The 25,133-nt window shown below is 37.6% G+C and overlaps 1 protein-coding gene across 3 annotated transcripts in view; it reads right to left on the reverse strand.

The window, feature by feature from the left end:
- Nucleotides 1-25,133, reverse strand: part of CCDC34 (coiled-coil domain containing 34) — a 77,072-nt gene that overhangs the window by 16,937 nt on the left and 35,002 nt on the right. Inside the window, exons 4-7 of one of the 3 annotated variants that reach the window (XM_059875150.1) lie at nt 18,064-18,222; nt 17,361-17,502; nt 15,778-15,932; nt 14,833-14,878 (exon numbers count right to left, since the gene is read on the reverse strand). In XM_059875150.1, coding sequence (XP_059731133.1) covers nt 14,861-14,878; nt 15,778-15,932; nt 17,361-17,502; nt 18,064-18,222 — 474 coding nt within the window. In that variant the 3' untranslated portion in view covers nt 14,833-14,860. Of the gene's footprint in view, nt 1-14,832; nt 14,879-15,164; nt 15,933-17,360; nt 17,503-18,063; nt 18,223-25,133 lie in introns of those variants that run through there. The other 2 variants (XM_059875148.1, XM_059875149.1) reach the window with 2 other exon arrangements.

Here is a 25,133-nt window from a genome sequence, read left to right on the forward strand (position 1 = left end):
TTACTTAGTAATCTGTTATGTATATGGATCCTTGGATAATTACTTTGTTCTCCAGATTATAATTCAATGTTATTTTCTATTTACTTTGTTATTTTCTATTTAGTCATTTACTTTGTTCCAGTTTTGGCCGTCAGCAGCTCTTTAAGGCTGGCCCCTGTGTCCTTTTGACATGCTCTCATCTCTTCCTCACCCTTTTACTTTCTAATACTGTATGTTGTTCCAGGCTTCTCTAGTATGTTTCTTGCCCTAGCCCGAGAATCAAATAGCCATTTCTCCAAGGAATTCTGGCTGTTTAAATTTGTTGAATGGCATTTAGAAACCAAGATGGGTGTGTTCACTGCTACTGGGTGCCAGTGCTTCTCAGCCCTCTCAAGGAACAGGGTTGGGAATTACATCTATTGCACTAACCAATGCAAACACACCTATCTACATTTATATCTATACCTATTTATTTGTACAGTAAACTCTAATTCTCACCTTCATCCCACTTATTTATCATTCCCTTGTCTACTTCTCTTAAAAAAAAAAAAAAAAACCTGGCACCTGGCTCTCATTATCTACAATTGCTGGCCTAACCCTGGCAAAGTGTGTTTTTTACATACACTTTGTTTTTACATACAAACCCTATGTAAAGTGTCAAAATTGCCAAACTCTACCCCCAAGAGAAGAAAATTTTACTACTGTTTTTGTACAGTTCTTTTTGTCTTCATCCTTACAGGATCTATGCAAAACATTGTTTTCCAGTTATTTAGGCCAACTCCTTTCTTTCCTTCCACTTCAGAAAAACTCTGTCCTGTGTTTGTAACATAGTTAGATTCATTTGTCACAGTCTGCATTCCATCCTGGATTCCCCTGGTATTCTGAGTTTTTGTGTTTTTATTGCATGCAGTAAAAATTTTTCTTGTGGTGTATAATTCTATGAGTTTTGAAAAATGTATATAGTGATATTATCTAATACCATAGTACTATACAGACCAGGCCCATCATCCTAAAAATTCTGTTGTGCTGTGGGGACAGCATTTTTAATTATTTATCTAGACTCATACCTCTTTAAAAATCAAATATGCAAGTGATTAAAATCACTTTAGACTAATATTTTTTCACACTATCTTTAGTTTTTTCTACCCAAAGTTGATGTTATACTTTAAAATCTCCATTATTTATCAAATTCTAAAATTCTCTCTTGAAGAGACATTAAACCTCAGTTGCTAATGACACATATGGATTAACCAAAGTGCATTCTATAACCCAAGTCCATTTCCCAATGTGCCCAATCCATTCCCCATAGAGTTATTGCAAAACCTTTCCATGGTGAGCCAAAGAAAATCAGAAAAATAGGTACAAAAATAACTTTATAAATTGCAAATACAGTATTTTTTAAAATTCTCCAGTATTTTTTGAAGTTTCCATATTGCTGCTCTTCTTTTGGGCTGAGATTGACAAAAGTTGACTTTAACACAGCTCCCTTTTCTCATAAAATTTTAACAACCATGTTTCTATTTCTGAAAACTGGAATGTGTTCACTACTTTCCTAAATTCTTTAATTTGAAAAAGGAATGAGTGAGGGTGAATCATTTAAAAGAGGTAGAAGTCAGAAGCCAGACAGGTAGAAATGAGGTTAAGTCATGCTTGCTGGTTAAAACTCTATAAGAGGACTTTTTAGAAGCCAAGGCACAGAGAAGTACAGAATGGCTAGCTGGCCTGAATTAGTGACTTGGTTAGTCAACAGACAGGAATCCAGAAAATATTCAATTGTTTAGAATGGGCAAATTAAAAGCACCAAGGAATACTTCTACTCAACCTTTTGCTCCTAAGATGGGTAAAGTAGAATATTTCTACTAGAAATCTTAGACCAGCTAAGATATGAGTAGGGGGAGGAATAACTCCTAGTCCTCAAGTGTATCACCTGTCCTCACTGCCTGTTATCTGGGAATTCATGTATACACTTGAGTGGGGATGCATGTAGCGGGTGGTAGAGTGGATTAGAAGAGGTTGTATATAAAATTGTGTGTGCCTGTGTGCATTTTTTCTAAGGACTCATCAGATCTGATGGATTCATCAGATTGTCAAGTTTCTGAGTCATGTAAAAAATGTTAAGAAATACATGGGTTTAAGTTCTGGCTGGAGGGGTTGGGATCTCCATACATGTCTCCAATCTGATTCTTCCTGGGATGCTGCTTCCCAGGAGCAGGTGTGCCACCTGAACTCACAGGAACATCCCAGGACCACTATAGTCTGAGCCTTCCTGGAGAACTGGCCCCACAGTCACTCCCTGCTTCTTCAAACACTCTTGACTCTGATTTTTATAACACCCCTTCTGCAAACCTTCTGTCTCCTGAACTGGCATCTCTTAACCACTTCATGTTTCCTGAAGGCCGAAGTTGTCTGTTAAGTTGCTTCAGTAGCGTCAGATTGTTTGCAACCCTATGAACTGTATCCCTCTAGCTCCTCTGTCCATGGGATTCTCCAGATAAGAATACTGAAGTGGGTTGCCATTTCCTTCTCCAGGGGATCTTCCCAACTAAGGGATCAAACCCACATCTCTCATGTCTCCTGCATTTGCAGATGGGTTCTTTACCACTAGCACTGGCCACCTGGGAAGCCCAATGTTGTCTAGTAATGGGTTATCTATCCTTTTTCTTTCTACACTTTTTCCCTTGGAGCATTTATCCATCCTTCTCTTATCCATTTTTCTCCAGCATGTGCTGTAATTTTGTATTTCCATGCTGGGATATTTCCATCTGGATACACTGCACCTTACTCAAGTTCACTAAATGTAAAACAATAAAATTCTGTGATTGAATAAAATTACCTTTCAGTCAGTTCAGTTCACTCAGTTGTGTTCAACTCTTTGCGACCCCATGGACTGCAGCACAGCAGACCTCCCTGTCCATCACCAACTCCCAGAGTTTACCCAAACTCATGTCCATTGAGTTGGTGATGCCATCTAACCATCTCATCCTCTGTCATCCCCTTCTCTTCCTGCCTTCAATCTTTCCCAGCATCAGGGTCTTTTCCAATGAGTCAGCTTTTCGCATTAGGTGGCCAAAGTATTGGAGTTTCAGCTTCAACATCAGTCCTTCCAATGAACACTCAGGACTGATCTCCTTTAGGACGGACTGGTTGGATCTCCTTGCAGTCCAAGGTTCTCTCAAGAGTCTTCTCCAACACCACAGTTCAAAAGCTCAGCTTTCTTTATAGTCCAACTCTCACCTCCCTACATGACTACTGGAAAAACCATAGCTTTGACTAGATGGACCTTTCTGGCAGAGTACTGTCTCTGCTTTTTAATATTCTGTAAAAGTCTCCCAATATTGATATTTTAAGATTCTAGTTTCTGTTAATTATAATGCCCTATTCTGAATGACTTGGGTTCAATCTGAGTAAATGTCGTCAAAGTATTTTAAGAATTTTAAATCTAGAAAACATACAGAATGGTGAATTGAGACCCCTTAAAACATCTAATGACAGCAAAACATTGCAAGATTGAGATAAGTACACAGGGTCCCAGATGATGAAGGAAGGATCCCAACTCAGCCAAACTGGGGGTCAAGGGAAGCTTTGCTGCTATAACCCCAGAGTTGAGATTTAATGGCCACTTTCAAAACTTAAAGTCAGTTTAAGGGACACCATTGCAGAGGAAAGTAAAAGGTGAGGCATTCTTAAAAAAAAAAAAAAAGGTCGGGGTGGTGAAATAAACAAAGGCATAAAAGATGGGAATAACATGGTTTATACTGGGAACTTTCAGAAGTTGGGAGTATAAGGAGTCAAAGTACGAAGGTGAAAGATGGGATAAGGGAGACAGGGCGAGATGAAAAGGTAGTCCTGTAGTCTGTATTAAGAGTTAAACCTCTTGGATGGAAAACACACATCAGGGTGGCGGAAGGGGTTGTTCTTATTGTTCAGTCCCTAAGTCATGTCCAACTCTTTGCAACCCCATGAACTGCAGCACGTCAGGCTTCCCTGCCCCTCACTGTCTCCTGGAGTTTGCCCAAGTTACTTCTATTGAGTTGGTGATGCTATCCAACCATATCTTCCTCTGTTGTCCTCTTCTCCTCCTGTCCTCAATATTTCCCAGCATCGGGGAAACATTTTCCAATGGATTGGCTCTCTGCATCAGGTGGCCAAAGTATTGGAGCTTCAGCTTTAGCATCAGTCCTTCCAAAGGGTATTCAGGGTTGATTTCCTTTAGGATCGACTGGTTTGATTTCCTTGCTGTCCAAGGGACTCTCAAGGGACTTCTCCAGTACCACAATTTGAAACCATTTGGAGGTTTTTGATTCAAGTAGTGTTGAAGCAGCTTGAAGGATTTTGACCATTACCTTACTAGCATGGGAGATGAGCACAATTGTGTGGTAGTCTGAACATTCTTGAGCACTGCCCTTCTTTAGGATGGGAATGAAAACTGACTTTTTTCAGTCTTGTGGCCACTGTTGGGTTTCCCAAATTTGCTGACGTATTGAGTGTAACACTTTAACAGCATTATCTTTTAGGATTTTAAATAGCTCAGCTGGCATTCCATCACCTCCACTAGTTTTATTGACAGCAATGCTTCCTAAGGCCCGCTTGACTTCAGAAGTCAAGTGGGAAGGGTACAGGGAGAAAAAGCAGTGGTGTGGTGAACATATTCCCCAAAATGCCCACATGGAATGCTTTTCCAATACTCTGACACTCTTCTTCCAGGGGGAACATGTCCAAATAGGTTGCAAATCACCACATACACTGCCTACTGAAGGACATGCCTCATGCGATGAACACTACAGATGCAGTGGTGATGGCGGGAGTTGGAGGCAGTTAAAGGCAATGCTGGAGGTATGAGGGGCCATGGGAGAGCTAGCAGCAGACCTATGACACGGTCAGATTTGCATTTCTGAGAGGTCAACAGTCACTGAGGATAAGATAAACAGGAGGGGATAAGATCACAAGCACTGTGACCAGATCGGAAACTGGTGGGTGCAGTCATCCACTTGAGAAATGACTGGGAGAAGGGATGAGAGACGTCAGATTGGAAAAATACTAAAGACAGTGGTTTCCAAGCTTTTCTTCATATTGGAATCTTTGGGGGAGCTTCAGAAAAAGCTTATGATTTCATTGGTCTGGGATGTGGCCTGGACTTTTTAAAAGCTCCCTGGATGATTCTAATATACAGACACAAGATGGGAATCATTGATTCATGGAGTAAAATCTGCAGAAATCAGTGACCGATTAGACAGAGTTGAGAATGTGGGAGAGGCACGTGAAGGATGGCTGAAGCCTGGGATTTTAGCACTGGACACCTGCCAGAGCTGGGAGAATAGTACCAAGGCCTGATCCCTACCCGAGCCTCAATTCGCAATTGAAAGTGCTTTTAGAATACTGTCAAGCATGTCACAATACAGCAATGTTCCTTTTCAATTGTGTTGTGACTGTAACACTTGGGGAAAACATTAACTGCCAAGGCCACTCTTCCCACATGCTGGTCCCTCCTGACCGAGCATGGCAGGGGTTCTAAGGCAGATCGGTAACCACAGCTGTGGACTTCTCTGCAGGGCAGTTTGGAGTGGGAGATTCATTGTCCTCACTAAACTTTTCTTAGAACTGCAGTGCAACCAAAGATCCTTCCTTCCCTCTCTCCTCCACAGCGGTCAGACCTACATCATGGTGTGATAGCTGTCCTGGCCAACTCTGAATCCTTCCCTGTTTTCTCTCATAGGCTATTACTCAAATAATCCCTTGCCTAATTATGTCTTGGTGTCTATTTCTCAGAATCCAAACTAACATAAGATTATAACTTTATTAAATTTTAATTTTTCTCTTTGAATCTTATGAAATACGGGAAACAACTCTCCCTCACTTCAGTCAAAGACAACCTAAACAAGTTTCCAAGGAGCACATTGGCAGCACTTCAAATTTAATTAGGCAAACCAACCTAGCCAGAAAAAAGCCAAGACATACCAAGACTTTCCCTCATCAGAGTCACATGGAAGAGTTCTGCAAAGTCTTAACAAAGAAACCAATTAAAGTCTCCACATCTTGAAATGACTGACATCTCATAAAACATACACATATCTGAAAGTACTTCTGTAACTTTCAAAGACAAAATGTTTCATAAAGCATTTGCAAAGAATGGCACCACAATGCAGAAAACATCATAGGGAGAATTCCATGAAGAATTCTCAATTATGCAACTTGTTGGAAAATTTGTAGCCTCATATACTGCCAGGAATTATAATGTTACTTCTACCCATAAGTAAGTACATATAAGTAAATGATAATATGAAGCATCTTCCATGTGTCAAACATTGTACAAGGTACTTTACATGGTATACTAATCTTAGCAACCAACTTATGGAGAAAGGATTATTAAGTCTTTTTTTTTTTTTTAGAAGAAAAAAACTGAAGCTTAGAGGTAGAGATACATCTAGTTCCCATGGCCTAGGTAGCAGAGCATATATTCAAACTCAGGTGAATCTCGATTGCTCCCTGCAGTCAGGCTGCCTTCTGGCAGAAGTTGGACATAGCCCATAGGAAGGCTCCCTGAAAGCAGTTGTTTCTAGGTCACATTCTAAGAGGGAAGGGACGTTGCCCTCACTATCCTTATCAGGGAATAAGCAGTGACCTAGGTCCATGCTCTAAAAATACAAAAATGAACCACACAGAATAATAGAAGCCTGAAGCAGAAAAGAGCCTTCAAGATCATCTAATGTTAGACAATAAAAGAATCTGAGAATTTCCTCTAGATTATGAGACAGACATCTTTTAGATTTACCTCTGTGAGCACTTCGCATCTCAGCCTGCACCCAGAGGGGAAAGCCCTTGGCTGATGGAGTGGGAGGTACAAATCGGCAGGTGCTGGATGGCTGTTTTGGTAAATTTATTCAAACTAAGGAAACATTCTGCTCCCATGCTACCCTGCATGGCGGCCACCAAAGAGAAACAAAGATGGCTCCAATCTCCTTCTGGCCCTTGGGTGGTTCTCAGGACTCTGGAGATGGTGGCAGGGGACAAGCGCCTCCTTTCTTCCACGTTCCTATGCTACTTCTATCAGCTTAGAGCACAGGAGTGAGAAGAGGAAGGGAGGTGGCTCTGTGGTTTCAGGGAAAGAAAAGGGCAGTGTTCCTAGCTGACTTTTTTCTCCTGCCCATGAGCTTTCTCCCCACTGACAGATAATTGAGTATTTTCCCTTCTCCAGTGCTCCTACCTCCCCTTCCAATTTTAAGAGGAAATTCAAGATACCACCGCCCTTTCTGAAAAATTTTCTTTCTCAGGCAGGCTGCCACTATCAACAGTAGTAGGTAAATATTCACTATAAAGCTACTTTGTATGGTTGTTTTTTTTTTTTTTCTCAAGCCAACATATGAATTTAATTTAGAATATTAATGGGCATGGTAAACACTTGAATATATGTTGTGTTTTCTTTTTTGGATAAAAAAAAATTTAGTTTAAGACATAAAGTATAATTTATGAGCATAAACTACTCAAAGCTTTGTTATGCACCTGGGCCATGAGTAGCAGGAGAAGAAAGTCTGAAAGTCCAGTCTTTGAATTGCTAATGAGATCACCAGCGATTTCTTTTTTAAATAAATAGCCCCATCTGTATTCAGATGCTGAGGCCACAGAAGGTGTATTTTTATCATCAAACTTTAAGGTTTACTTACCCATGAAAGTATCAAGATTTTCTTTAGAAATGACTAAGATTTTAGAAATTTCCCTTGTAACTCTGTAGCTGTGTTCATGTATATGAGCCATCTGAAAGTCCCTTTGATGTTCAAAAGCTCTCATTATCACCTGTCTTTGGTCTTGGAAAGAAAGGTTACACATGGAATCACATTGTTCTAAGCCCATTTCTTACTCTCCAGCGCCAACATAATTAAATGCTGAGCCTTGTTTATTCGAGCTATTTATTTGAGACTGCAGTCAAAACTGAGTCTCGGCTTAATCACTTCCTCCTCCTGGTAGTTTTTCCTGACCCCGGTAAAGGTTAGCTTCCTCCGGAGGTAGCCTCGTAGCTTGTGCTTTAGGATAAGGACTGGTTTGCCGGTCATCTCCACTAGACTGTAAGCTCTGACAGATTCAAGTTTAGGCCTTGAATTAGGTGCTGACCACTGCATCCCAGAATCTAGCAGTGCTAGAAATGCAATGAACACTAGCAGCATGAGCAAACAGAAGGCTCCCCACATTCCATCCGAGCCCTTAGGCAGCATTTTAAAAATAATTTTGTATTTATTTATTGCTGTGCTGGGTCTTCGTTGCCATGTGGGCTTTTCTTTAGTTGTGGCAAGTGGGGGCTACTCTTTGCAGTTTGTGGTTTCTCCTTGTAGTGGTGTCTCTCGTCGTGGATCAGGGGCTCCATGGCATTTGGGCTTCAGTAGTCGTGGCACATGGGTTCAATAGTTGCGGTTCCTGGGCTCTAGAGCACAGGCTCAGTAGTTATGGTGCTTAGCTGTTCCAGGGCATGTGGGATCCTCCTGGATCAGGGTTTGAACCTGTGTCTCCTGCATTGGCAGGTGGATTCTTTGCCACTGAGCCACCAGGGAAGCCCCACCACATTTGGTATTATGGAACCATGAACTCTGCCTTAAAACTTCCCTGTCTCACAGTGAGAACACCTCCTTGTACCCTCTTCCCACCTTCCCCATTGATTTCCCAGTGGCTTCTCTTCCTCTTTATATCCAAATCCCTATACTTTCAAAATTGAAGTATAGTTGATGCATAATGTTTTAGGTGTACAATATGGTGATTCACAATTTTTAAAGTTTATATTCCATTTATAGTTATTATGAAATGTATAGTATATCCTGCATACTGTACAATATATCCGTGTAGCTTATTTTATACCTAATAGTTTATTCCTCTTTTTCTTCTCCTCACTTTCCTCTCTTGACTGGTAACCACTAATTTGCTCTCTGAATCTGAGTCTCCTTTTTTGTTACAGTTCCTAGTTTGCTGTATATTTTAGCTTCTACACATAAGTGATATCATACAATGTTTCCCTTTCTCTAATTTTACAGAATAGTGCCCCACAATTTCATTCATGTTGCTACAGGTGACATTTTATTCATTTTTTATGGTTAATAAAAAACACACATTTTTACGTGTGTGTGTATACTGTATTTTTATCCAATCATTGCTTGATGGACACTTAGCTTGCTTCCATATCTTGGCAACTGAAAATAATTCTGCCATGAACACTGGGGTGCATGTTTATTTTTTAATTATTAAATTTAATATTTTTTTTTCAAAAATATATACAAAGGAGTGGAACTGCTGGGTATATTTAGAAATTAATTGTATTTGGAGGGCCCTCCACAGTTTTCTATAGTGGCTGCATCAATTTACATTCCCCAAAACACTGTCCTAGGGTTCCCTTTTGTCCATATCCCCACCAGTATTTGTCAATTTTGTTCTTTTTGATAAAAGCCATTCTGATGTGATGTGATGTGATGTTTTACTGTGGTTTGATCTACACTTTGCTGCAATGTTGACCCTATTCATGTGCATGAATATTTTTGAATACTACGGAACAACGGATTGGTTCAAAATTGGGAAAGGAATACGTCAAGGCTATATATTGTCACCCTGCTTATTTAACTTACATGCAGAGTACATCATGTGAAATGCCAGGATGGATGAAGCCCAAGCTAAAACCAAAACTGCTGGGAGAAATATCAATAACCTCAGATATGCAGATGATACCACCCTTACAACAGAAAGCAAACAGGAACTAAAGAGCTTCTTGATGAAGGTAAAAGAGGAGAGCAAAAAAGCTGGCTTAAAACTCAACATTCAAAAAACAAAGATCATAGCACCTGGTCCCATCACTTCATGGCAAATGGATAGGAAAACATGGGAACAGTGACAGATTTTATTTTCTTGAGCTCCAAAATCACTGCAGTGACTGAAGCCATGAAATTAAAAGACGCTTATTCCTTGGAAGAAAAGCTTTTACCAACCTAGATAGCACATTAAAAAGCAGAGACATTACTTTGCCAACAAAGGTCCATATTGTCAAAGCTATGGTTTTTTCCTAATCATGTATGGATGTGAGAGTTGGATCATAAAGAAGGAGTGTTGAAGAATAGATTCTTTTGAACTGTGGTGTTGGAGAAGAGGTTATTGATATTTCTCCCAGCAATCTTGATTCCAGCTTGAGTCATCCAACCCAGCATTCCTCAAGATGCACTCTGCATAGAAGTTAAATAAACAGGGTGACAATATACAGCCTTGATGTACTCCTTTCCGAACTTGGAACCAGCCTGTTGTCCCACATCCAGTTCTAACTGTTGCTTCTTGATCTACATACAGATTTCTCAGGAGGCAGGTAAAGTGGTCTAGTATTCCCATCTCTTTAAGAATCTTCCAATTTCTTGTGATTCACACAGTCAAAGGCTTAAGCATAGTCAATGAAAGCAGATGTTTTTCTGGAATTTCCTTGCAAGCTTTTTCTATGATCCAACGATTTTGGCAATTTGATCTCTGGTTCCTCTAAATTCAGCTTGTACATCTAGAAGTTCTTGGTTCAAGTACTGTTGAAGCCTAGCTTGAAGGATTTTGAGCATCACCTTACTAGCATGTGATATGAGTGCAATTAGTGGTAATTTGAACATACTTTGGCATTGCCTTTCTTTGGAACTGGAATAAAAACTGACTTTTTCCAGTCCTGTGGCCATTGCTGAGTTTTCCAAATTTGCTGGCATACCAAGTAGAGCACTTTCACAGCATCATCTTTTAGGATATGAAATAGCTTAGCTGGAATTCCAGCACCTCCACTAGCTTTGTTCATAGTGATGCTTCCTTAAGGCCCACTTGACTTCACACTGCAGGTCTGGTCTAGGTGAGTGATCACACCATCATGGTTATCTGGGTCAATAAGATGTTTTATGCACAGTTCTTCTGTGTATTCTTGCCACCTCTTCTTAATCTCTTCTGCTTCTTTGAGATTGATACCATTTCTGTCTTTTACTGTGCCCATCTTTGCATGAAATGGTCCCTGGTATCTCTAATTCTCTTAAAGATATCTCCCGTCTTTCCCAGTCTATTGTATTCCTCTCTTTGGATTGGTCATTTAAGAAGGCTTTCTTATCTCTCCTTGTTATTCTTTGGAACTCTGCATTCAAATGGGTTTATCTTTCCTTTTCTCCTTTGCCTTTCACTTCTGTTCTTTTCACAGCTATTTGTAAGGCCTCCTCAGACAACCATTTTGCCTTGTGTTTCTTTTTCTTGGGGATAGTTTTGATCACTGCCTGCTGTATAACATTACAAACTTCCATTCATAGTTCTTTAGGCACTCTGTCTATCAGATCTAGTCCCTTGACTCTATTTGTCACTTCCACTATATAATCATAAGGGATTTGATTTAGGTCATACCTGAATGGTTTAGTGATTTTCTCTACATTTTTCACTTTAAATCTGAATTTGGCAATAAGGAGTTCATGATCTGAGCCACAGTCAGCTCCCAGTCTTGTTTTTGCCAACTGTTCGAAGCTTCCCCATCTTTGGCTGCAAAGAATATAATTAATCTGATTTTGGTATTGACCATCTGGTGATGTCCATGTGTAGAGTTGTCTCTTGCATTGTTGGAAGAGAGTGTCTTCTATGATCCATGCGTTCTCTTGGCAAAACTCTATTAGCCTTTGTCCTGCTTCATTTTGTACTCCAAAGTCAAACTGCCTGTTACTCCAGGTATCTCTTGACTTCCTACTTTTGCATTCCAGTCCCCTATGATGAAAAGGACATCTTTTTGTGGTATTAGTTCTAGAAGGTCTTGTAGGTCTTCATGCTGCTGCTGCTAAGTTGCTTCAGTCATGTCTGACTGAACCCAGAGACGGCAGCCCACCAGGCTCCTCCATCTATGGGATTTTCCAGGCAAGAGTACTGCAGTGGGGTGCCATTGCCTTCTCCATGTAGGTCTTCATCAGTTCAGTTGCTCAGTCGTGTCTGACTCTTTGCAACCCCATGAGTCGCAGCACGCCAGGCCTCCCTGTCCATCACCAACTCCCAGAGTTCACTCAAACTCACATCCATCGAGTCGGTGATGCCATCCAGCCATCTCATCCTCTGTCATCCCCTTTTCCTCCTGCCCCCAATCCCTCCCAGCATCAGAGTCTTTTCCAATGAGTCAACTCTTCCCATGAGGTGGCCAAAGTACTGGAGTTTCAGCTCTAGTATCATTCCTTCCAAAGAAATCCCAGGGCTGATCTCCTTTAGAATGGACGGTTGGATCTCCTTGCAGTCCTAGGTCTTCACAGAACCACTCAATTTCAGCTTCTTCGGCATTAGTGATTGGGGCATAGACTTGGATTACTGTGATGTTGAATGTTTTGCCTTGGAAACAAACCGAAGTCATTCTGCTGTTTTTGAGATTGCATCCAAGTACTGCATTTTGGACTCTTTTGTTGATTATGAGAGCTACTCCATTTCTTCTAAGGGATTCTTGCCCACAGTAGTAGATATAATGGTCATCTGCATGTGAGCTTGTTGATATTTCTCCTGGCAATCTTGATTCCAGCTTGTGAGTTATCCAGCCCAGCATTTCCCATAATGTACTCTGCATATAAGTTAAATAAGCAGGGTGACAGTATACAACCTTGATGTACTCCTTTCCCAATTTTGAACCAGTCCATTGTTCCATGTCCAAACTGTTGCTTCTTGACCTGCATACAGGTTTCTCAGGAGGCAGGTAAAGTGGTCTGGTATTCCCATCTCTTTAAGAATCTTCCACAGTTTGTTGTGATCCACTCAATTAAAGGCTGTAGCATAGTCAATGAAGCAGTAGTAGATGTTTTCCTAGGATTCTCTTACTTTTAGTATGATCCAATGGATGTTGGCAATTTGATCTCTGGTTCCTCTACCTTTTCTAATTTTAGTTTGTACATGTGGAAGTTCCTGGTTCACACGCTTCTGGAGCCTCGCTTGAAGGCCTTTAAGCATGCTAGCATACCTTGCTAGCATGTGAAATGAGTGCAATTGTGCAGCAGTTTGAACTTTCTTTGGCACTGCCTTTCTTTGGGATTTATCCCACTACTCTGTTTTATTTTTTATAGCACCAGAGACAAATAATTTGTTTATATATTTTAATATCTGTTTCCTATCACTGTTATATAGTAACTTTTGGGCAGCAGGGATCCTCTCCTATTCACAGATTAACCTTTGACATCTAGAATACTAACTTGCACAGTATTCAGTAAACACTTACCAATGCAATTTGAAGACAGTCTTCACTTTTTGCCCTTAGCACAGCTGTTAATGAAGTTCACCTTAAGTGCTAACAAGTTAACTTATTTTTGATATATCAAGAGTCAAGATTGGTATGTTAACCAAAGTCAGGTACTATGTAAATTAATTATCACTAAAGAAAGAATACTGGTACATCTTATCAGAACTGTCAGCATACAAAAAAAGAATTAAACTTGCATTTTTTGGTACTTCCACTTATTTTACATCCCCACAGTAAGCTTCTATAAATTAGATAAGGTACTGAACATTGAAAAAAATAAGGTACCTTTGAGATAAGCAAACATAAAGCCAGGTCTGTAATGCCTGTATTCACGAATTTGCTGATGCTATAGGTTATCTAGATATTTTAGAGCAGTTCCAATCAAAGTAGTAGTAGAAGTCTAAGAGACAGTTTAAAAACCTCAATAGAACTTTCAAATATTGTTAATATAGTTTATAATGCCTATTATACCTAGTATCTTGACTTTAAGAAAAATTGATTCCATTTAAAAACACTAATCTAGTAATTGGTGTATTGATTGAAGAAGTCTTTGATGAACAAAAATGGACTTTCAGTAATAAATGTTTGGCAGTCAAACATCTTTTAAAAATGAACCATTTGGGTTGTAAAACAAGTTATCACAAGTCCACAGGATCAAGTCCAAATTCTGCAGTATACAGAGCCTTTTTACTCTGACCCCTGCTTCTTCCCCAGCTACTTCTCATCACATATTCATGAATGTGGTCAGCCTCATAACCATCTAGAAAATTCCTGCTTATCTTTCACCAACTCAAACGTCACCTTCTCTTTGTAGTTTTTCTTAATCCCTTCTCAAGCTGAACTATCTTCTTTCTGTGTTTCCAGTTGAATTCTGAGCATGATCTTAAGTAAACTGTACTACAGCATTTACTCTGTTTTCCTGGCTAGGTTATAAATGTTTGCTGGATAAAATATATCATTCCAATTGCTAAATAAATATGCAAACATCTGCCTCACATGTTCAACTAATATTGGTCAAACTAATACTGACTGAATGAACAGTGTTAGTAGGAGGGTTTTATCTAAAAATAGCCTAAATGACTTAATCTGCTGTGTGAAAATAAAGATTTTTTTTTAGATAGAACAACCATACCTAAAACCCCCAGGCATACTGGCCTATGTATGCTATTTTTCACATGCAAGGTTATTGCTACCTCAGTACAAAGGTGAATTTGGTTGAGTAGAATGATCACCTGGAAGTTGCACTGTATCTAAGAGGTTATGAGAAGGATGGTCAGGTCTCTTAAATTTCAGCAACATTTTGACACAATAAACTCGACTGATTCCTCCTAAACTGTTCTCCACTTAGAAGTGAAAAAAAATAAAACAAAACCAAATGAAGATGGCTGAATTGAATGAGCATTCAGCCTGAGTGCTCAATCCTTATGGGGCTCACAGACCTCCATGAGCAAGAAATTTTTTTTAAAGTGCGTTTTTCTAGATTTCTGATGATATGAATACCCTTCAAAAATCCCATTGCTGCTTCCTGGAATTGACCAATACCATTGTAAGGTTAATCACCAAAAACTTGGTAGATGACTAACCTCGCAGAAACATGGAATGTATTCTAAATAGGAATCACTTTTAAATGAACTTACTGAACTTTTATATTGCCACCACAAATTTTCATTTCTTGATGGCCCCCTAAAAAAAGATACAGACTTTTAAAATTTAATAAGAAGGGCTGAGTGCTATTTTAGTAATCTTTTGATCTACTTTCCTTAACAAGTATTTATTAATAAAGATTTATTTCAACTTTAGTAAAACATGACAACATTTTATATTAAAAACTAAAACAGACATTTCTAATTTCAAAATTAACAACCTAATTATAATGTGTAAGTATATGTACAGAGTATAGCAAAATATATTAGTGTCCAAAGATTACTACAATCAATTAAGATTGAGAGCCCAAAACAATGTTTATAAATTGTCCTTTCAAAACCCAACCTTTATTTCTCCATTACCAAACATGATTCCAGTTAGTGATTTACAAATATTTATACAGGGAAAAACATACTAAAAGTCATCAACAAAGGCTGTTTTTGATTACTCCGGGATTCTAACTCATTTTAGATTCTTCTAAGAATTATTTTGAGCATACAGTTTAGAAATGCTTGTTTCAATGACTTATTCTTACTATGTTCATAAACACAAACACATAACATGTGTGTATGAAAGAATACACAAAAAATTGTTTTATTGGTACTTAGAGGGTAGTTTTAATATAAGCTAAATATAAACACAATTGTTAGATATTCTGTCACTTATCTTGCAAAACAATATTCCAAGATCAACCTTGAAGCATTTATAAAAATGAAAATGAATAAAATATCTTCCTCAATTAACTCTAAGGACTCCATATACAAATGCAAAAATGTGAACTTAACAATAATACATCAAATGTTGAGCTACTAATAGTAGAGCAACAAAACAACAATTTTATATAGCTCCAGGTAAAAGCATGTAATTTCCCACATCTACTATCTTTGTATTTTGCATAGAGTTCCAAGGCAAAGATTGCTTCTAGCTTTATGCATTACCAGAGAGGATGCCCTGTGTGGCTGGCTTATCACAGGCCTTTTAGTCTTCTTTCCTGATAGATCCTTCACTTCTTTGGCAGGAGGCACAGGAATTGGTTTCCATGGAATTGGGTTATAAAAGGCTGGTTCTGGATAAGAATTCCCACTGTAAAAACCTAAAATTATTTAAAAATCAGAATAAAACAAGAAAAACTTTTTGAGATCAAAGGAACTATTTTAAAATTCATAGAAAAACGTTAAAATGTTAAAAGGGCAAAAATATCACTGACAAACCTGACTCATTTAAAACTTGAACTCAAATATTTTCAAACAATACTTTTCAAATACAGTAATGTTATAGTAAAAGTTAAAATATAAATGATAATTCTGAATATTCAAAGAACATTAATGTTCAAAACTAAAAACTCATACAACATTTCTTCTAAAAAGTTAACTTTAGAACCCTTAAATTGAACAAAATCTTCATTTTCTTATTTCAGTCTGGGAAACTTCTGATTATGTACTAGTTTCCCTAGTTGGACACTAAAGCTTGCAGGAAAAAACGTATGTTGCATATGTAGCTAAAGTGAATCAAGATTGTGGTTCAGAACCACTGAAATTCTAAATCATTGTCACTCAAATTAAGCAGATTTCATACACTCTAGTTTTGTAATTAAGAGCAGTAGGGCATTTGCAGACTACAATGTTTATTATAACACTTATTTAAGCACAAATTTGGTAAAATAATCCATTATTTGGCAATTAAGTTCTAGTCAATACATATATTCCATCTAAGTTTTAACTTTACTATCCAATCGTTTTGTTGAAACCACTACTTATTTCAAACAAGAGAGCAAAATAAAGGAGCAGACTGCTCGGTAGCTGTAGTGGATGACCTCTGTGACATGCAAGAGAGGCCTAAGTCCTGACAGAAGGAATGTGTCATTTGGACACCGGCAACCCACTTTGACTGCATACATATGTCAACACACACTTCAGCACGATGGTCAAAACAAAGTCTGGAATATGTTCTATTGTGTGAACAAAACAGAATGGGAGTATTTTTAATAATAAATCACTTAAAACGAGTGAAGGCAGCTATCAGCAAGGTATGAGCTTCCAACGTGAAGTACAAAGGAAAACACACATTGCCACTTATAATCAGACCAAGCCAAAAAAGCCAACCAGGTCTGTGTCTGGTTCATGTGCCATCTAGTATTCCACCCTGCAAAAATAATGAGCCAAAGACACTGGGAACTCTGCCTCAGAGAGGTTAGAAAAGGGAAAGAAAATGATCCCTTAAATATATCCTGATTAAGGCTTTAAGATCCAAGGAATGTAAAAATTTTACTTATTTCTTAACGTTAGAAACCATTACTTTGCAGTTTTGCCACTGTTGCCTTTAAAATGTATCTGATTTTAGAGAATGACAACAAATTTGTAGTATCTCCACAGGAACACAGTATGTTATAATCTTCCAGAAAATAGTAATTTGAAAGAAAAATAATTTTTACACACTTCTATTTCTGTCAAAAGGAAACATAATGTATAATATTCGCTCCTGCAAGCCATATTTATGTAAGCCACATAACATAAAAACCAACCTGTGAGTTTTCCATTGGCATAACCATAGCTCTTCGCAGCTGGACGAGGTTTATTTTTTGCATTTTCCAACCATTCCTTAAACTTTTTTTCTGCTATTTCCTTTTTTTCCTGTAATTCAGCCTGCCGTTGTTTTTCTTTTTCCTTAAAATGACAAGACCAAAGAATCTCCAGGGATATTCTGTAACTAAAAGTTCTATTCAGAGTCTACTGACTTGCTCCCCAGTAGCTCCCCATCCCAACGGCTTACTGATCAGAAACACTGAATCATATTTCTATAATTAGAGAGCAAAATTTAACAAGATCAGGGATGTGATATGAAAGTGGCTGCCTCTAAACAATGATATTAAATCCAAGAAGAAAAAAGCAATTTGTTCTTTTAAAATAGAACAGTAATTTACAATAATGTAATAAAACTTTCCATAAAAGTACACTGAATAATATTTAAAAGCATAAACAACAGCAAAAAGCTTGCACCTGACTGCAGGAGTATCAATAGGCTTATTAATATTTATCAGTCTAAGAAAATCACAAATGCATATTCATTTATGAAGCTTAATCATAATATAACAAGTAGGGATAGCTACATGTATTGGTATTATGCTAAGATAATGCCAATTTTCCATTAGAAATTCTTTACACAATATAGTTGGCACATATAAACACCAAGTCGTGTATTCTAACTGATCACCTTAGCAAAAATACCTTTTCTTTCTTCTTCTTTTCACATTCTTCAGCATTTTTTTTCTTTAACCATTCTTGATATTTTTCCTTTGCTTTTTCTTGTAAATGTTCTTTCTCCAGTTCCTTTGCTGCTTTTTCTTTCATTTCCTTATTAATTTTTTGTTCCCTTTCTTTTCTTTTCTTAAATAAAAATGAAGGAATTTTCATTGGAATCTGTAATCATTCTTATACAAGGAAAGTGTTACAGACAGTAATTTTCTAAAAACAGTGGTAACATAGTGGTTGACACAATGTGGCTTATGAAAATATATAACACGCATGAACTTACCTGATCAATTTTAGTGTACCAGCTTGAGTGTGTATTTCATGATGGCCTAACAAAGATCTTGTTCAACAAAGTATATTCAGAGCCTGGAACAGTGTTAAGTAAATAGTAGGTGTTCTATAAAGATTTGCTGAATAAATGAGTGAACAGAAATGACAACCTGTTAGACTGTCTTGAATCTTAGTGTTTTTTTTCTATATATATATATTTTATTGAAGTATAGTTGACTTACATGTTTTAAGTGCACAGCAAGGCAATCCAGCTATACATAGACACATATCTTATTTTTGAAATTATTTTCCACTGTAGATTATTACAAGATATTGACTATAGTTCCCTGTGCTATACAGTAAACCTTTGTTGCTTATTGCATATCTATTTTTTTAAATTAGAAATCTAGCATTCTAGTCATACGGAGTCAAACAAGTAGAATCAAAATGTCATAAATTTTTCAGTTCAGCAAAAATTTGTAAAATTTCTAAAATACATATAGTATACATATTATTTATATATATATATGTATACAAAAGCTTTCCTACTATGCTTGAGAAAGAACATCAAAAAAAAGAGAAGAGATGGAGAGATTGGAAAACATAAACTAAATGAAATGGGAGCACTGAATATGAAATAGAAAAAGTGAACAAACTAGATAAAAGATCATCACATAGTCCAGTTGCTTTTAAACATGACTGCTTATTAGAAACATATCTGGAGCTCTGGAGGAAAAAAAAGCAATACCCGGGCATTTGTGTTTTTCAAAAAATGGATAATTCTGATTTTAAAAAGTGACTGCAGGTTTTTCTACTAAATCCTAGTTTTGGTGACATAGAGTTCTATTATTTTTCTGTTGAACAATCATGATACAATGGTATTAAGTGAATAAAAGATACATAATCACAACAGTAAAAGATATTTATCATTTTTCACAATCAATAGCCAGACAAAAAAATAAAAGGTAATTACAACTGCAAGCCACAACAGGAACATGATTAGCTTAACAATATAAAATAATTACATCCATTTGGAGAGTCAAGCAGAACAAAGTGGTAAGTGGAAATGCATACATGCACATGTCTTCCTCCACCCAGCCAGTCTATGTCTTTTGGTTGGTGCATTCAATCCATTTACATTTAAGGTAATTATCAATATGTATGATCCTGTTACAATTTTCTTAATCGTTTTGGGTTTATTTGCTTGTAGGTCTTTTCCTTCTCTTGTGTTTCCTGCCTAGAGAAGTTCCTTTAGCATCTGTTGTAAAGCTGGTGTGGTGGGGATAAATTCTCTTAATTTTTGCTTGTCTGGAAAGCTTTTGCATTCTCCATCAAAACTGAATGAGAGTCTTCGTAAGTAGAGTATTCTTGGTTGTAGGTTCTTCCCTTTCATCACTTTAAATATATCATGCTATTCCTTTCTAGCTTATAGCATTTCTGTTGAGAAATCAGCTGATAGCCTAATGAGAGTTCCGTGTATACTGTCATTTTTCCCTTGTTGCTTTTAACATTTTATCTTTGTCTTTTATTTTTGTCAGTCTGATTACTAAGTGTCTTAGTGTGTTCCTCCTTGGGTTTATCCTGCCTCGGCCTCTCTGTGCTTCCTGGACTTGGTTGACTATTTCCTTTCTCACATTACAGAATTTTTCAGCTATTATCTCTTCAAATATATTCTCAGGAACTTTTTCTCTCTTCTACTTCTGGGACCCTTAAAATGTGATTGTTGATATGTTTAAGGTTGTCCCAGAGGTCTCTTAGGTTGTCTTCATTTCTTTTCATTCTTTTTTTTATATCCTGTTCTGTGGCAATGATTCCCATCATTCTGTCCTCCAGGTCATTCATCCATTCTTCTGCCTCAGTTACTCTGCTGTTGATTCCTTCTAGTGTATTATTTACCTCTATTTGTTTTTTAGTTGTTATAGGTCTTTGGTAAACATTTCTTGCATCTTCTTCATTGTTTTCCCGAGATCCTGGATCATTTTCACTATCATTATTCTGAATTCTTTTTCTGGAAGGTTGCCTATCTCCACTTCATTTAGTTGCTTTTCTGGGGTTTTATCCTGTCCCTTCACCTGGGACATAACTTTCTGCTTTTTCATAGTGATTAACTTTCTGTAATATGGTTTTTGTTTTAGCTACTGTGGGACTGTGCTTTCTCTGGCTTCTTCTGTCTGCCCTCTGATGGATGAGGCTAAGAGACATGTGTAAGCTTCCTGGATGGGAGGGACTGGCAGTGGGAAAAACTGGGTCTTGCTCTACTGAGCAGGACCTGGCTCAGTAAAGCTTTAATCCAATTATCTGCTGATGGGTCGGGTTGCACTCCCTCCCTGTTAGTTGTTTGGCCTGAGGCGACTCAGCCCTGGGGTCTACGGCTCTATGGTAGGGTTAATGGAGAAGTCCAAGAGGGTTTACACCAAGGGGGACGTTCCTGGCCTGCTGCTGCCAGTGCCCCTGTCCCTGGGGTGAGACCCTCCTGACCCAGGCCTCTACAGGAGGCCCTCCAACACTAAGCAGGTATTTTTGATTTAGTCTCCTGTGGGGTCACTGCTCCTTTCCTCTGGCTCTTGGTGCATGCAAGGTTTTGTTCATGCCTTCCAAGACTGGAGTCTGTTTCTCCCAGTCCTGTGGAAATCCCATAATTAAATTCCGCTGACCTTCAAGGCCAGATTCCCTAGGGATTCCCAGTCCCTTTGTCAGATCCTCAGGCTGGGAAGCCTGACGTGGGATTCAGAACCTTCACAACAGTGGGAGAATTTCTTTGGTATTAGTGTTCTCCAGTTTGTGGATCACCCACCTGGCAGGTATGGGATTTGATTTTATTTTGATTGTGCCCTCCCTATCACTCGCTGTGGCTTCTTCTTTGTCTTTTGACGTGGGATATCTGTTTTTGGTGGTTCCAGCATCCTCCTGTTGATGGCTGTTCAACAGCTAGTTGTAATTCTGGGGCTCTTGCAGGAGGAGATGAGTGCACATTCTTCTACTCTGCCATCTTGAACCAGAAGCCTGAATCTTAGCGTTTCTTAATGGATGTTTACCCTCACTCTAAAATAGGAGCCACATAGGTATATATTTCCCAGACAATTTGCCAATATGAATACTTGGATAAATCTTCACCATAAAAGAGTTACAGAGGACCAATTTTAGCCCATTAAATACTGTTATAAGGGCACATACAGACAAATCTCTGGCTAGGCAATTCTTATAAGTCTTACATAGATCAAGGGTTGGCAAATTATGTCCTGCAGGCCAAATATGGTCCATTACCACCTGTATTTATAAATAAAGTTTTATTGAAATGTGGCCACACATATTTATTTACATATTTATTGTCCATGGCTGCTACTGCACCACAACAGCAGAGTTAAATAGTTACAACAGAGACTGTATGGTCCACAAAAACTGAACTTTATTTGACCCTTTGCAGAAAAAAACCTGACATAGATTATAACTGAATATTTTTTCCTTTTCTCACCCAAAGGATAATCTACCAACACAGTGAAATTCTAAATAACCAATAACATGGCTAGCTCTCTTTATCAAAGGTTTAGAAAATAATCTGCAAGGCATAAGGTGTATGTAATATAAATGTCATATATATCACCCTTCATGGAGCAAAGAAATATGAACCAAGAAATTCTTCTCTTGAAAGCATCTTGTAGAATACTTCAATAAAAGCAAGTCAAATAAGATCCAAGTAACAAACATCAAGTTATATTCAACATATGTGCAGTGCTGTGCAAGAAAAAGTGAAAGTGAAAGGCACTCAGTCATGTCTGACTCTGTGACTCCATGAACTACACAGTCCAGGGAATTCTCCAGGCCAGAATACTGGAGTGGGTAGCTTTACCCTTCTCCAGGGGATCTTCCCAACCCAGGAATTGAACTCAGGTCTCCTGCATTGCAGACAGATTCTTTACCAGCTGAGCCACAAGGGAAGCCCAGGTATACTGGAGTGGGTAGCCTATACCTTCTCCAGTGGATCTTCCTGACCCAGGAATCAAACCAGGGTCTCCTGCACTGCAGGCGGATTCTTTACCAACTCAGCTATCAGGGAAGCCCCTGTACAAGAAAGGCAGGGGTTAAAAATCAAAGCCCAGGAATCCCTGGCAGCTCAGCGGTTAGGGCTTTGAGCTTTCACTGCTGAGGGTGCAGGTTTAATCCCTGGTTGGGGCACTAAAGATCCCCCAAACCTCGTGGCAAGGCCAAAAAAAGAAAAGAAAATCAAAGCCCATCATTCCCCAAGTTGCTATATTTCCCTATTGTTGGGCAGCCAATACCTGTAAAAGGAAATCCTTTCTTGCTGAGAACTCAATATCCATTAAAATAACACTGGAATTTAACTACTTCCTACAGTCAGAAAATCCACAAGATTAAAAAGGATCTTGCAGCTCTATCAGACTCGTAAGACTCCTCCACAAGCTCATCAACAAGGAGTCATCCGTCAGAAAAAAAAAAAGGAGTCAACCAGTCTCTACACTATTTTCAATTTTGACAGCTAACATTTATTCAGTGCTAAGTCTGCCTGTTACTGTTCTGTACATTGTATACATATACACTATGTCAGTTAATTCTTAAAAGCACAATATGAGAAAGATCTCATTTTATAAATGAGGAAACTACGGCACAAAGAAGTTAAGTATTATGCCCAAGGTCACACAAATGGTAAATGAAAGATCACTACAGATCTCTCATATACATATGAGATAACACTGAAAACAATTTATTTTTTGGCCAATAAATCCAATTTAAAAGAGACATTAAAATTTCTGAAAAATACACCACTTTTCAAAACTGATTCAAAAAGAAATAGAGTAACTGAAGTAACTGTTATAAGTAATTCTACTTACTAAAAATAATTCAGAATTTAAAACTTTCATATAACGAGAACTCCAGCTTCCAATAGTGTCACTGTAGATTTTATTACACATTTAAGGAAGAAACAGTACCAATTACCATACAAATTATTTTAAAAAACAGAAAAAAAGAACACAACCAAGCTCATTTTAGGAGTGCAGTATTTCTCTAATATCAAAACCAAATATGAAATAAGAAAATATTAGGAATAAAGCAAAATAACTCCTTTCACCAAAACATGAAATACTTAGGGATATATTTAACAAAAGACATTTAAATATACCTGTACAATGAACTTAAAAAAAAAAGCTGATTGAGATAAATATGACCTAAATAAATAGAAAAGAAAAATAACACTCATAAGTTTATATTATTAAGATAGTAATTTTCTCCAGAGTGATCTATGTGTTCAATGCAGTCCCAATAAGTATCAGTCACTATTCAAGCAAGCATGATTAGAGAAATTGATAAGCTAATTCTAAATTGTACATGGAAAGGGTGCAGAGCAAATAAAATAATTCTGAAATAAAGAAAAAAGATGGAAGACTTAGAGTATTTGATTAGAAGAATTTTAAATTAAAAATTACTCTATAAAGCTACAGTAACCAGACAGTGTAGTACTAGCGTAGATCAAAGGAACAGAACAGAGTCTAGAAACAGACCCAAACATATTTGCTCAATTAATTTTAAATGAAAGTGCCAAGATAACTGAATAGAGAAAAAGATTATCTTTCAACAGTGTTAGAATAACTGGATATCCATACTCTAAAAAAGTTAACCTTGACCCTTAATGCATGCTATCATTAACATTAACTCAAAATACAAACATAGGCAAAAGCTGAAGTTATAAAATATCTAGAAGAAAACGATGGAGAATATTTTTTACAATCTTGGCATAGGCAAACATTTCTTCAACAGAAAGCAAAACCCACAAACTATAAAAGAAAAAACAGAAATACAGAACCTACCCCAAATTTAAAATTTTTGCTCTTAAAAAAAATACCATTAAAAATTAAATGGAGGAAATATTTACAATACATGTTACAGGACTTAAAGGAATATAAAAAGAACTCTTACAACTTACTATTAAGACACACAAAATGGGCAAAAGTTTAAACACAAAACAAACAGAAACTCCACAAGAGACATAGAAATAGTCACCAGTGTTATGGATTGAGATCTGCCCTACCAAAACGCATATGTTAGAGCTCTAATCCTCAGTGTACTGGTTTTGTTGTGTTTTAATTGGAGTGTAAGTGATTTACAATGTTGTTCAGTGTCAGGTGTACAGCTAAGCGATTCAGCTATACATGTACATACATTGTTTTTAAGATTCTTTTCTCATATAGGTTATCACAGAATTTGAGTATAGTTCTCTGTGTGATACAGTAGGCCCTTGTTATGTATAGTAGCATGTGTATGTTAATTCTAAGAGGCTGATTTACTGTCCCATTCCCCCTAGGTTTTACCTTTGGTAACCATAACTTTGTTTTCAAAACCTGTAAGTCTGTTTCTGTTTAGTAATAAGTTCATTTGTATCTTTTAAAAAAAATTTTGATTCAACATATGAAAATATGTAAATCTCTGCTCCAAGCATGTTGTTTCAAACAGCATTATTTTATTCTTTTTTTGTGACTGAGTAATATTCCATTGTAAACATACCACATCTTCTTTATCCATTCATCTGTCAATCGACATTTAGGTTGCTTCCACATCTTGGCTATTGTAAACAGTGCTGCAATGAACACTGGGGTACATGTACCATTTCAAATTATGATTTTATTCAGACATATGCCCAGGAGTGGGATTGTTGTATCATATAGTTCTATTACTAGTTGTTTTTTTAAGGAACCTCCCATACTGTTCTCCATAGTGGTTATACCAATGTAGGAGGATTCTCTTTTCTCCACACCCTCTTCAGT

This window comes from Bos taurus, chromosome 15 (assembly GCF_002263795.3).
Source record: "Bos taurus isolate L1 Dominette 01449 registration number 42190680 breed Hereford chromosome 15, ARS-UCD2.0, whole genome shotgun sequence".
NCBI classification, from domain to species: domain Eukaryota; kingdom Metazoa; phylum Chordata; class Mammalia; order Artiodactyla; family Bovidae; genus Bos; species Bos taurus.